At 39.2% G+C, this 13217-nt stretch overlaps 1 protein-coding gene across 1 annotated transcript in view; it reads right to left on the reverse strand.

Moving 5' to 3' along the window:
• Nucleotides 1-13217, reverse strand: part of TTN (titin) — a 265677-nt gene that overhangs the window by 190944 nt on the left and 61516 nt on the right. The window contains exons 46-59 of the mRNA XM_079130304.1: nt 8237-10984; nt 7178-7456; nt 4976-5539; nt 4207-4488; nt 3826-4104; nt 3115-3393; nt 2739-3017; nt 2337-2624; nt 1943-2221; nt 1567-1848; nt 1197-1475; nt 807-1085; nt 427-705; nt 18-305 (exon numbers count right to left, since the gene is read on the reverse strand). Of these exons, the coding sequence (XP_078986430.1) occupies nt 18-305; nt 427-705; nt 807-1085; nt 1197-1475; nt 1567-1848; nt 1943-2221; nt 2337-2624; nt 2739-3017; nt 3115-3393; nt 3826-4104; nt 4207-4488; nt 4976-5539; nt 7178-7456; nt 8237-10984 (6684 nt within the window). The remainder of the gene's footprint in view (nt 1-17; nt 306-426; nt 706-806; nt 1086-1196; nt 1476-1566; nt 1849-1942; nt 2222-2336; nt 2625-2738; nt 3018-3114; nt 3394-3825; nt 4105-4206; nt 4489-4975; nt 5540-7177; nt 7457-8236; nt 10985-13217) is intronic.

Below are 13217 nucleotides of genomic sequence, written 5' to 3' on the forward strand. Positions count from 1 at the left end.
AGAAAAAAGCTGCCAACCTTTGACTGTCAGATGGCCACTGCACTGGTTGTGTCCTGCCTTATTGGTGGCAGAACAAGTGTATGTCCCACTGTCAGAACCTTCCAGCTGACTGATTTCCAAGAAGGCCGTATTGTCATGGAAAGAGAATTTGTACTTTTCACTAGCCGATATTTCTTGGTCATCTTTGAACCACTGGATGCTTATGGGATGTGACCCAGCCACTATACATTCTAAGTCGATAAAAGACCCTTTAATGCTGTCCATTTTCTTCAACTTTTTGGTGAATGAAGGAGGTATGATAAGATCTATCCAATATAAAAGAAAAAAAAAAAAGTCAAGTTAATCTATCATTTTTTTTTTCTGTTAAATTATAAGAGAGGAAGGAGTACAGAAATGTTCAGGTCTCTGTAGAAAAGGAGTACCAACCTAATACATTAATGTTAGCCTTGCAACTACTTCTCCCAACATCATTTTGGACCTCAAAAGTATATTCTCCACTGTCTTTCTTTTCTGTAGAAATAATCTTCAGTACTGACACTGTGTCAGTGACACTGATTTTATATTTGGGGCCCAGGGTCAGTTCATGGCCATCTTTAAACCATTTGGCAGTAATCTCCTTAGTCCCTGAAAATTTAACTTGCAAAGTGGCTGGGTCTCCTTGGGTGACATCTATGGACACAGCCTCTTCGGTGATTGTCGCAGGTTCTGCAGAAAACAAAAGGATAGATGTGGGCTGTGAACTGCTCTGCTGAAAGGCTCCCATCTACATGTCTTCCTCAAACCTGAGGCAAGCTTTGTGAACCAACCTTTTACTGAGAGCAATGCAGAGCATCTTTGTATTCCTGCATCATTTTTAGCCTGACAGACATATTTGCCATCATGCTTCACTTCAATGCCACTAAGGTACAGACTGGCCACATTGTTCTCAAAGGTCATTCTTATATTATCATCTTCAGTGACTTCATCATTATCTTTTAACCAAGTCACCGTGATGGGCAAGGAGCCCTTCAAAGTGGCCTGGAAGGCCGCCGTGCCTCCTCGGAGGGAGCTGGTGCTTTCGATCTTCTTTACAAAGGATGGGGGTTCTAACAGAAGAACAAATTCTCAATCAATACCAGCTTTATGGCAAAACCAGCTTTTTCTCTTAAGAACTGACTCTACAGAAGAGCCAGTCCATCATTTGAACTGACACTAACCTCTTAAAGTCACCCTGGCACTGCAGGTGCTGCTGCCCACCTCGTTGGTCACCCGACACTGGTATTCACCAGCATCTGCAGCTACAAACTTGAGGATCTGCAGGCTCACCAGCTGATCCTGAATGAAGGTTTTATATTTTCTACCACTTCGCAAGACTGTGTTGTCTTTGAACCAGGTGATCTCAAAGGGAGGTGTGCCTGCCACCTCGGCCAGCAACATGACATCATACTCCTTCAACACTTCAATTGGTTTAAATTCCTTGGTAAAGTAAGGTGACTCTGTAGTAGAAAAGGAATGATTTGGGTTAACTGGAGGGATTGGTGCTATGGGCCACAACTTTGGAAACCCAGGGACAGAGTGAACACAAACCTTTGACTATTACAATGCTGCTACAGTGGTCACTGCCAGCCTCATTTTGAGCTTCACACATATATTCACCACTGTCTTCAATGCCAACATCTGTAAGTCTTAGAACTGCAGTGGACTCCACAAAAGACATTTTGTGTTTGTTGCTCTCCTTAATTTCTCTATCATTCACAAACCACGTTATTTTAATTGGAGGGGTACCAGTTACTTTGCAGACTAATTGGGTGGCATCTCCCTTCTTTAACAGCTGTGAGGGTTCTAATTTTTCAATAAATGTGGCAGGTCCTGTGGAAGGCAGGAAGTTATTAAGAAACACGAGAAAGAGGAAAGAATCAACATAACAAAAGTAGTACAAAGATGTCAAGGAAACAATGCAAACCTTTTACAAATAAGTTTGCACTGCATTCCACGCTTCCAGCGACATTGCTGACTTTGCATGTATATGTGCCTGAATCAGAGGTTTTTACTGCATAGAGTTCTAGGGAACTCTCTAAAGCTTCTCTGGTAATATAGCAGCTTCCACCAGAAATTAGCTCTTTGTCACCCTTGAACCATCTGATGGTGAGAGGAGTAGACCCTTGGAAAGTGCTCTTCAGGCACACTGCTGAACCGGGCAGAACATCCCTGGATCCCGGTTTAGTTACAAAACTGGGTGGTTCTGAAGAAGAGGTATAAGAAAGAATTTTAAAGAGTTAAGAAGTGGGATTTAAAGGAAGAAGACTTAATTTGAACATTGTCTATAGTATAAATGAAACGCAAAGTCTGCTGCCAACCTTGCACAATCAGGGCTCCACTGCTGTCTTTGCTTCCCACGGAATTTGTAGCTCGACAAGTGAAATTTCCTGCATCGTTCATGTCTACTCTGCTGATCTCCAAAGAGGCTGTGCCTTCCACAAATGCTATTCTGTATCTGTCAGAAGAGGCTATTTCTTTACCATCCTTAAACCAGGACACCCTCATGGGGAGGGAGCCAGCAATTTTGCAGTCCAGCCTGCAGGAACCACTAACAACACTATCCACGTTGCGTAAGGGTTTGGTAAAAAACGGAGCAATGTCTCGATCTGTTGGTGGCAAGAGAAGGACAGAAGGATCAATGTGGAAAAGTGGTTGGTAGTTAACTTGCCATTGGTTGAGTTTTAAAGAAACATATAGTGTGGTTGCCTAAAAATACTAACCTAGTACTGTGAATGTTGTCTCGCACGAGCTGCTGCCCACTTCATTGGAAATTTCAAAAGTGTATTGGCCACTGTCATGCAGTTCAGCTGAATAAAATTTGAGTTGGGCAACATTGTTTTTAAAACTTATTCGATACTTTTTACTGGCAACCAAAGGTCTCCCATCTTTGTACCATTTGGGTTTGAGTTCTGGGGTGCCTGCGACCGTGTACTCCAGCGTGGCTGGGTCTCCGGCTGTCACCTGGATCAGTTCTGCTCGCTCAATGATTTTGGCAGGTTCTAAAATGGTATTGAATAGTTAGGATTGCTAAGTGTGAATGAGGGTTTCACTTTCAATGGAAAGAATAATGCATAGTTAAAAGGTTCCTACACGAACCTTTAACGGTTAGCTCCCCAACGGATGTTTGGCTTCCAGCTTCATTTTCAGCCAGGCATGTGTATTTGCCACCAAAACTAATCTGAACATCAGGGATGATTAAGACTGCAACACCATTGGAAAAGCTCATTTTGATTTTTCCATCTTCTTTAATGATCTCTTGTCCTTTCATCCATGTGACAGAAATGGGTTCTGACCCTCTTACCGCAGCTTGTAAAGTAACAGTTTGTCCTGCGAGTGCCGTAAAATCATCTACTTTCTTGACAAAGGTTGGTGGTTCTAGTTAAAGAGAGCATACACTGATCAATTTTCAAACACCCCTAACACCATCTATATTTAACAGTTTTATCTAGATTACATTTCTTTCTTTCCCCCAATATTTCTATTTTATAGTGGTAGATAATTAGAAGAAAAAAGACCATTCAAGAAGAATTAACGATCTCATTCAAGAGACAGAAGTGTAGAAGATAAATCTTATCAACTGAAAAAATGTCCATTATATAATTCTCCTATCAAATCATAAATATTGACACTGGTATCCGGATAAAGATGGGGTGACAGCCTCTGACTTTGTGCCCCAGGCCCCAGGTGAAACCAACCCATAGCAAAGTTTAAAGGATAGGAGTAGAAGAAAGTATGGGTTTTCCTTCCATGGTTAAGAAAGCCATTTGGACAACGTCTTAGAGAGATACGGGTTTTCCACACACTGACCTTTTAACAAGTGTGTTGCGCTGCAGCCGCACTTCCCGACCTCATTAGCAACCACACACTCATATTCACCAACGTCTGCGCTATTGAAAGAAAAGATTTCCAGAGATACCAGAGACTTCTGGGAAAACAGCCTGTATTTTTTACTACTTCGAATTTGCTTCTTATCTTTAAACCAGCTAATTTCAAAGGGTCCTGTGCCCGAGATTTCGCACTGAAGCAGGGCATTTGTTCCTCGCACTATGTCTGCTGGCTCAAGAGTTTTGATGAAAGAAGGAGGTTCTACAAAAGCACGAGAGCATCGTTATCAGTAAGGCATCATAAGCAATTGAAAAGGAAATCTTTTCACAGAAAAAACGAGGGACTGTAACTCAGCACACAAACCTTTGATCACTATCTCAGTGCTGCAGCTATCGCTGCCAACCTCGTTCACGGCTTCGCACGAGTAGCTCCCGCTGTCTTCTACTTTCACATCCGTGATATCGAGGATAGCCTCAGAATTGACAAAAGACATTCGAACCGTGTTACTTTCACTAAGTTCTTTGTTGTTTTTAAACCAAGTCACCTGGATCACAGGTGAGCCTTTCAGCTTGCAATGCAGGCGTGCTGATTCACCTGGGAGCATTAAATAAGAGGGATCCACCTTCTTCACAAAGGATGGTGGCTCTACATGAAGTGTACAAGAGAAAAAAAGGAAAAGATAGCTGAAGCTATCCACAAAAGAAAAGTGGACATAGACAACACAAAGACACAACACACAGAAAATATCTTCACGGAATTTCTGAAAAAAGCAGTGGTGCAAACCATAGCTTTTCATTGTTCACAAACACATCCCCAGTGTCTGGATTAAAAAAGAAAAGCCACCAAACTGTATCTATACAACATGTAATTTTATAAAAGACAATTAAGAATTTCTGGACACAAAGTTCTTAGAAGAAATTTTAAGCAAGCCTTGTTAATGACAGACATTTTAACAGAACAGAAGTAAGTGGCTTCTGAAGAACATTGAAAAAATAAAACCAAACAGTGCTAGGACTACCCCAGACCCAAGCATTTCTAAATGGAATTATTTTAATACAAAATGTGCAAACCGCGTTGCTTGTTAACAGTTTGTCTAGGAAGACTTCTTTCACAGAAGGAAGAGAATTCTTACCTCTGACGGTAACTGTTGCTGAAGAGGAGCTGCTCCCAGCCTCATTGGAAGCTGTACACACATAGGTTCCAGAATCTTTTAGTTTGGCTAGAGGAATCTCAAGTGATGCTATTTTATCTTCAAAATAGATCTTATAATCTTTCCCAGGGGGAAGTCTTTGCCCATCTTTGCTCCAGGTAATTGTGACTTTCCTATCTTCATCTACCTGGCACTCAAGATGCACCTTCTTATTGATAGCTGACTGCACGGGTTCTAACTCTTTAATGAAATGTGGTTTGTCGATTATAATTAACTCTGCTTGGCAGATGTCCGCTCCAAACTTGTTAGAAGCCTTACAAGAGTAGACTCCTCTGTCTTGAATGGTAAGATTCAGGAGTTCTAAACTGTGTTTATTTTCTGCATCTGAAATCTTGCGGTTGGGTGAAGGTGAGAGGGCAGCACCATCTTTCTGCCAAATGGTTTCGATCACAGGAGTCCCTGCCACTGTGCAGAGGAACTTGGCTGCCTTACCCACAAAAGTTGTAAGGGACTTGGGTCTGGAGAGAAAGGTTGGTGGATAGGCCTCTGCAAAAGAAAGTTTTCCAGCATTACATGTAGTTTCCACCAAAGCTCTTGCCATAATTATATGTTCCAAGACAGAGAAAAGATAAATTACATCTTTCAGATAGAAATGAGACATTATAAAATAGGGTAACATGTTACTAAGACCAAAAGATTTGTCAAAGGAAAACGATGAGAAACACATCTTTGTGGAGGAGGGAGACATTACTTTAATTATCTATCAAAGCAAAGAACAAATGTTCCTATGTGAAGCAATACTGCTAAAACTTTGTTCATGATAGTAGCTGATTCATAGTTTGAATTTTTTGAAAAGCAATTCTTTATTCTACAAATGAGAAGACTATGTAAGAAAGATAAAGAAAATGTGCTCAATTCTTCTAAGGAGTCGGGATATTAACTTATAAAAAGATTGAAGCAGTTTTATAAAGTCTTTCTAACCCTCGTGTTAAATGCTAGGAAACCCTGAAATGACTTCACTTGACTTCACTTGACTTCCCTAGGCCATTTTACACTTGTTAAAAGATTCAATAGCAGTAATTTCCCATTTCCATTCTGCATTTTGAAGCCAACCTTTGGAAAACTCTCTTTCCAATTAAAAACAAAAATCCTCCTCCTTGTCCTTTCCTCTTACTACATGAAGGTTTGATTCAGTTCCATTACCATTGGTGTAATTTAGGTAAAGAAATATCCAAAAGTGTTATAAAGAATAATGCCACATACTTGGTTGCACGGAGACGCTTTGACCACAGAGTGAAAACCACTAGCTGTGTCACGTGAGCTGGGAGTCTTAGAATCTAAGAGATTTATTCATGTGTAAAAAGTTTGCAGAGAAGAGGAAGTTCAGAGAACCCTGACTTTTTCATAGTAAAGAGAAATACTGCATTTGTCCTTCCCCTGGATGCCGCCATTGACCCAGGGACAGTTTCCCCCTCCATGGCTTGATGGCACCTTATCCTCATACCATAGCTCATACTTATGTTTTTTTCTTAAAAGGAAGAAAGTAAAAGTGAACGAGGGAGGAAGGAAAATCAAGTCACTGATTTTTTTTTTTTTTTTTGGCTAATGAGGGAATTCATTAACAGTTAGGCATTGGATGAGTATTAATTAACTCTTTGAAAGTCATCCGGTGGGTCAGTTAGGAGACTGAGAACACAATTTTTGTGTAAGTTGCCCTTATTTTTAAATTAGGAGTAATGTCTGGAGTGAGAATCCTTGCTTTTAGTCTTGTACTAGGTTCCTGTCTTACATTAGGGTTTTTAAAATTTTAGTATTATTTGCTGGCTCTTTTCAGTTTGTGATTCTATTCTTAATTGGTTATTTGATTTCAAACTATTAAATTCATTGAGATCATTTGCCATTTAGTAGCACCCAACTGTCCTCAAGTACTTTATGTTAAGAAGCAATCCATATCCATTTGATAACTTAACATTGTTCTCAAGTAATGAGCTATTTTTTCCTTTTGGCTGCTGATAGAAATAGAACCATAAATAATGAGTTTTGTTCCACACGGGCTCTGCAGTACCTAGTGACCAGGTTACCATCTTGTTATGGGTGTTCCCACTGGCAGCACTTCCTGCACCTGAATAGAAAGTAACTCTATGAAAAGAGGGGACAACATCCACTGTACTGCTGGGCATTTACCTGTCACAGTCAGCGTGGCGGTGCAGCTGACACTGCCGTACTCGTTGGAAGCTTTGCAGGTGTACTCGCCACAGTCCACGACCTGCGTTCTCAGGATTTCCAGGCTGGAGACATAATTTGAAGATCGAATAGAACACTTGTCACTTTCATAAATTTCTCTGCCAGCTTTGAACCACTGGAACCGGACATTGGGGGCACTTTGGATCTCACAGGTGAATTTGGCTAAGTGGCCCAAAGCTACTTCCAGGGGTTCGATTCTCCTCTTGATCACTGGGGCAGCTGCAAAGGGAAGCAGAGTCCATTAGCAGTCTTCCTCATCAGGAACACCACATTTTTCTTTTTCTTCTAACTTTTGTTGCTGTTAATGAAGTAAAACAGTGGAAATAGGTGAGACAGATTGCAGCAGTTTAAGACAAGTGACTGGAAAATGAGAAAGATCATTGAAGGCAAAGGAGACAATACACAGCTCTCAATATATTCATTACTTTGCAGTGACTTGTGAAAAAAAACTATTAAAATGTGATGCTATTGACTTACATGCATAACAACATGATATATTCCTTAAATAAAACATGCTTACTAGGAACATTGAAAGTAATGTGAAAAAACATGATATATTAAGCAAAGTGATGAAGCAAAACAATAGCAAAAAAGAAATAGAAACATTAAATGCAAATGGACAACTAATCATGGTTATTTCAAATTTAGGAATGAGCTTGGTGATTTCAGAAATGGCTAGATGTTCATTTATAGCTGTTTGTACATATTATTAAAGTATTTCCATAAAGATCAACTAAAAGCATATTTTATTGGCATTATGAAACCTGTAAATATGTTTTATTTTAAAAATAAGTAGTATCGTAGTTATGATAACAGGTTACCCAACAAGGCAGCAAGTGAAACATAGTTAATAACCATGATTATGAAGGCCATTTCATTCTTATTCGAAATCACTTGCATCCTGGAAGTGGCAGATAAGTGAAAACTCAGTGACAAAACCTCAATCACTAAAATCCAGTGGGTATTAGAGCTTGATCCATTTAATCTTTAAAATCCAACCTCTCTTTACTATAGTGAGTTTGGCTGAAGTTGCTGTTTTTCCGTGGTCATTCGAGGCCTCACAGACGTACTCTCCTTGGTGGTCCTCTGCATTTACTGTGTCAATTACCAGTGTATATGTATTTTGATCTTGTAAACACTTGAACCCTTTATCTGAAGGCACCAGTGTACCCTCAAAAAACCAATTCACCTCTTTAGCATTTGTTATGGATGATGCGAAGGAAACAACATCACCCTCCTCAGAAGTAGTGTCTTTCAACGGTGTCTGTATGACAGGGTAGTCCTCTTGAAGTAAGCTGCCCTCAGTTGCTTGTATCTTCACCATATCAGCCTCCTCCGTATGGTTTTCAGCAGCTTTCTCTTTTTCCTCTGAGGGTTTCAGAATCTCATCCTGCATTTCGTCAGAGATGGCAGCTGAAGTCACCTCTCCAGTGGCAACTGTGCCATCCACATCTTTGACCTGACTCTCCACCTTATAACAACTGACCTCTTCCGTGGACACAAGGCATTCAGATTCGACTTCAGCGATTGCTTCAACATTCTGCAAATCTGAAAAATATTCCAAGTCTTCCTGCACACCCGTCATGTTTTCTTTCTGAATTCTAGGATCCTCAGCTGTTAAGATGTTTATCTCTTCACAAATAATGGAGCACAAAGCATCCTTCAGTTCAGTTTTCAGATTAGCTATTTGAGGATCAATACCTTCAATCGAGATGGTTACTTCTTCCGTTAGGGATTTAGCTGAAGTAATAAGGTAGGTACACATGATGCATTTGGGTTCTTGGGCAAAGTGCACAGCCTTGACCTCTACCTTTTCAATGTTTCTTAACCACTCAGAGAAAAGACTGGGTTGCTCAATGGCCACTGCAGCTTGCAAAGCCCTGCGGATCTGGGTCTTCAGGTTTAATCGCTGCTCTTCCGGGATAGCAGAAAGCAAGCTTTCCTTAGAAAGAATGTCACGTTCCTGCACCTCCTGCACCCCCTTGATCGCCATGGGCTCTATTTTACACTCAGTGGTTTGGTTCAGGGGCATGGCCATGTCATCAGAATGCTCTTCCTTGAGCAGGACCTGCTTTTCCTCAAGTGCTAATGGGAAACTTACACACTTGCCTTCCTCAGTCCTGACTGCGGAATCTTGTCCTGCACTTTCTAGTAGATCTGCAATTTCCATCAAGATTTTGCCTTCTTCTGTGCATGTGTGTTCTGAAGGAAACAGGGGCTCATAATTCACCTTAGAAATCACAACATCAGGACCTTCAAAACTTTCCACGTGTCCCTCAGCTAAGCTCTGACTCAGGATGAGAGCACTTTGTTCCTCTGACTTTTGAAGAGTCATTACTTGCTCTTTGTCCACTTCAGATACTACCTTTTCTTTTAAAAGTACTTCTTTGACCACAGAGGATGGATGTGAATGTACTGGAGATTCTGTTGAAGACTGTGGATAACTCCCTTCAGGTTCACCTAATAAGGTTGCCAGAGGCTCATCTGTTAAAGAACTAATTTGTTCAATGGACAAGGCACTTGGAAAGATTTTTTCTGACTCTTGAAACACTGGAGTATCTTCTTTGTGGAGGGTTTTCTGAGACTGGACAATCTGTAGCTGTAAACCGGAAGGTGGTTCCTGGACAGGCTGCATACAAGTAGTCCCATCAATGGAAGGAAGTTTCCTGGTGCTTTCAGGAATGGGCATGTCCCGCTCCAACATGACTGTGGATTGCAATTCCTGAGCTCCAAAAGTAACTTGATTGCTTAGTTCACTAGTTTTAACAATGTGCCCGTAAGAAAGCTGCTGCTTTTCTTCTGCAATTAAAGCAGCTTTCAAAATGGTGCCCTTTACAAAACTTGCAATCTCCTGCTCTGTATGGAAGGCCTCAACTTCAGGGTCTTTTAATGACATGCCTGGAAAGTCATCAGGTGCCTCTGGTGTGGACTTTGCTTTGCAGGGGGCCTCAGTCACGTCTGTGTCCTGTAGGAGTACAAGTAGCTCTGCAGCACAGGTGGACTCACCCCATACATTCTCTGCTTTACAGATGTAGAGGCCACTGTCTTCCCTCTGAGGGTCATTGACAATGAACTTCCCGGAGCCATCAGGATTGTGAATGATGGTATAATAAACATTGGTGCAAAGTTGCTTGTTTTCTTTGAACCACAAAACAGTGGGGGCAGGCTCTCCAAGTACCATGTAATCAAAGATGGCAGGGAGCCCTGGAGCACAGTGAATTGGTTTTAACTCCTTGAGGAAGTAAGGAGGACAGGGACCCTCGATTTTTTCCAGAGATTTCTTCACTGCTGATTCTGTTTCTGTCTCTTTGTGGCCTTCTCCTTTGGAATTTACTTTTAGATAGGCACTACACATTGCCTTTCCGTTCTCATTACTGGCCACACATGTATATTCTCCCTCATTCTCAAATTTGGTGAACAGGATGATCAGGCTATGATCATTACCATCAAAAACAAATTTGTAGTCAGCAGAAGGGGTTAACATCACCCCATTAAAGAACCACTGAATTTTAGGTTTGGGAATACCAATAGCAGTAACAGAGAGTTTGGCCACATCCCCAATGCTTATTTCAGCATTTGACACTTCTTTGATGAAACTTGGGACACTGCCTTCTTTTTTGACATCAAATTTAGTTGAATGAACTGGAGGTTCAGACAAAAGTTCGAGTGTTTCTTTTAAATGAGATAACTGAAGGTTAGAACTATAGGATTGAAGTCCTTCCTCAGCAGCCAGAAAACTAGAAAGCTCTGTATGGAGAAAAGTAATTATTATTTTACTAAAAATTTTGCTTAACAAAAAAATAGTCAAAGAATTAGGTGCCAATTGATGGCCTTCTGTTTTTTCTTTCCTGTAATCATTAGATTATTCTGAGATTAACTTTTATTAAAAAAGCACATTTCTAAAATTTTCTTAGATTATATAGGATTATACAATTATTGTTACCATACAAACACAAGTTTTGATCCACTTCTTTGTTGCAGTTTATAAATTTGAAAGACGTTTTTATGAGTTTTCCTTGTTATGTAATTCTAGTTTTTATGAGTTTTCCTTGTTATGAAGTTTGAACAATTGTTCACTAGATTTTTGTAACAAAAAATTCAGGATTATTTTAATCAACTTCTAAAAAGATCCAGAATTGCTCATTATATGTAGGAACTTCTTCAGTTTAAAAATGATCTTTGGACTGGGCATGGTGGTGCTTGCCTATAATCTCAGTAGCATGAGAGGCTGAGGCAGGAGGATTGTAAGTTCAAAGCCAGCCTCAGCAACTTAGCAAGACCCTGTAGCAAAATAAAAAAAATAAAAAGGAGTGACTCAGTCCTCAATACCAAAACAAACAAACAAAAAAAAAAAAAAAAAAAAAGAACTTTGGGGCTGAGGATGTAGCTCAGTGACCTCAGTGAGGTCCTAAGTACTTGCCTAGCATATGTGAGGTCATGGGTTCAATCCCCAGTACTGCAATAAATCAAATCAAAGAAAAAGAAAAAAAAAGATCTTCATTATTAAAGATTGATTAGTTACAAAGAAAACATCTACATTTTAGATGCTCTCTCTGAAACTAAGCCATTATTAAAAATACAGGGTCACAGGAAATGTTTAATTTGGATTTGTAAAAGAAGAGTTTTTGGAAGTTACTAGAAAGTCAGGGCTACTTTTGCTTGTGTAAATTGCCATATCCTTTCAATGAAGCTTTTGTAAACAAGATATTCATCAAGAAAATAGAAGAATAATAAATAAGAGAAAATGACTCTAATATTAGAAATTTGATTGTAGTTTATTGTGTGAAGAAAACCTATACAGCATTATTGAACAGGAAACAATGAATAACAGACACTCTCTAGACAGCACTCTGGATGACAGTATGAAGGACATATAATTCGATAACAAGAAATATAATTTTTCATTAAATCTGTGAGGTATGTAGAACAACTCTGTTACTAGCAGTTTTATTGCCTTACTGAAAAAGCAGTTTTATTATTTTATTAGTTCACTTCAAATGCATTGCATGGAATGCTCATATGCCCTAATGACTTTCTGTTCTAGTGTACAGCATTAGAAGGTAGGACTCATGTCTGTTGGCTGAAAATACACTGGTAAAACTTGTGTATAGCATGTAGAATCATCTCAGGTATTATTGCATCTAGTAAGCCATACAACACTGACTAATTTAATGTACTAAGAGTGGCCTCTTAGGCTTACATTTGATCTATATAAGTCATGTAATCTTTCCCTTCACTTGAACTTCCAAAATATCTATAGGGAATGAATGTGAAAATAGTTAAAATAACATGTTGAAATATTTTCAAAGATTTTTCTTTACTTCAAAACACTTTGCATTAACCATAAAAAAGATAGTAAATGAAATTCAAATGTTCTGAAACACGAAAGGTATAGTTAAAAGCGGTAGCAGCTAATAATTGTATCTAAATTCAACCATGTGTGATACAATGAATTCTTTCTCCAGTATCAGAGAAATTAATATTTTAGGCTTTTAAGTTATGTGTCATTGAGTCAGAAAATAAAAATCTCATTTAATAATCTACAACTATTAATAAGTAAGCCAAGTGTGTAGGCAAGGAGTATTTTTCTTATTGTTGTTCTGCATATTCTTGAGTTCAGTGCATTTGAGTCTGAAAGAATTCTAATGAACAAAATCAAATAAAGCTCTCTTTTTTTTTAAGTGAATAAAAGTATATTTTTCAGTTCTTCCTGAAAAGCCAGTAAGGCATTAAAATATTTCTTTCTTTTTCTTCCTTTCTTCCCTCCTTCCTCTTCTTTGTCAAGAAACAGGCTCTAAACTGTTGCTATGATACAGATGTCTGGGTAAAAAGGTCTTGTGTTTGTTATGATCTGAATTTCGATTAATTTTCACACACATTATATGGTTAAAAGTAGAATAGAATCTTAAATCCCTAAACTATAGAATTAGTTTTATTTCAGGAATTTGTGATTTGATGTTTTAATTATTATGGAAGACAG

Source organism: Sciurus vulgaris (assembly GCF_902686455.1).
Source record: "Sciurus vulgaris genome assembly, chromosome: 3".
Taxonomy (NCBI): Eukaryota; Metazoa; Chordata; class Mammalia; order Rodentia; family Sciuridae; genus Sciurus; species Sciurus vulgaris.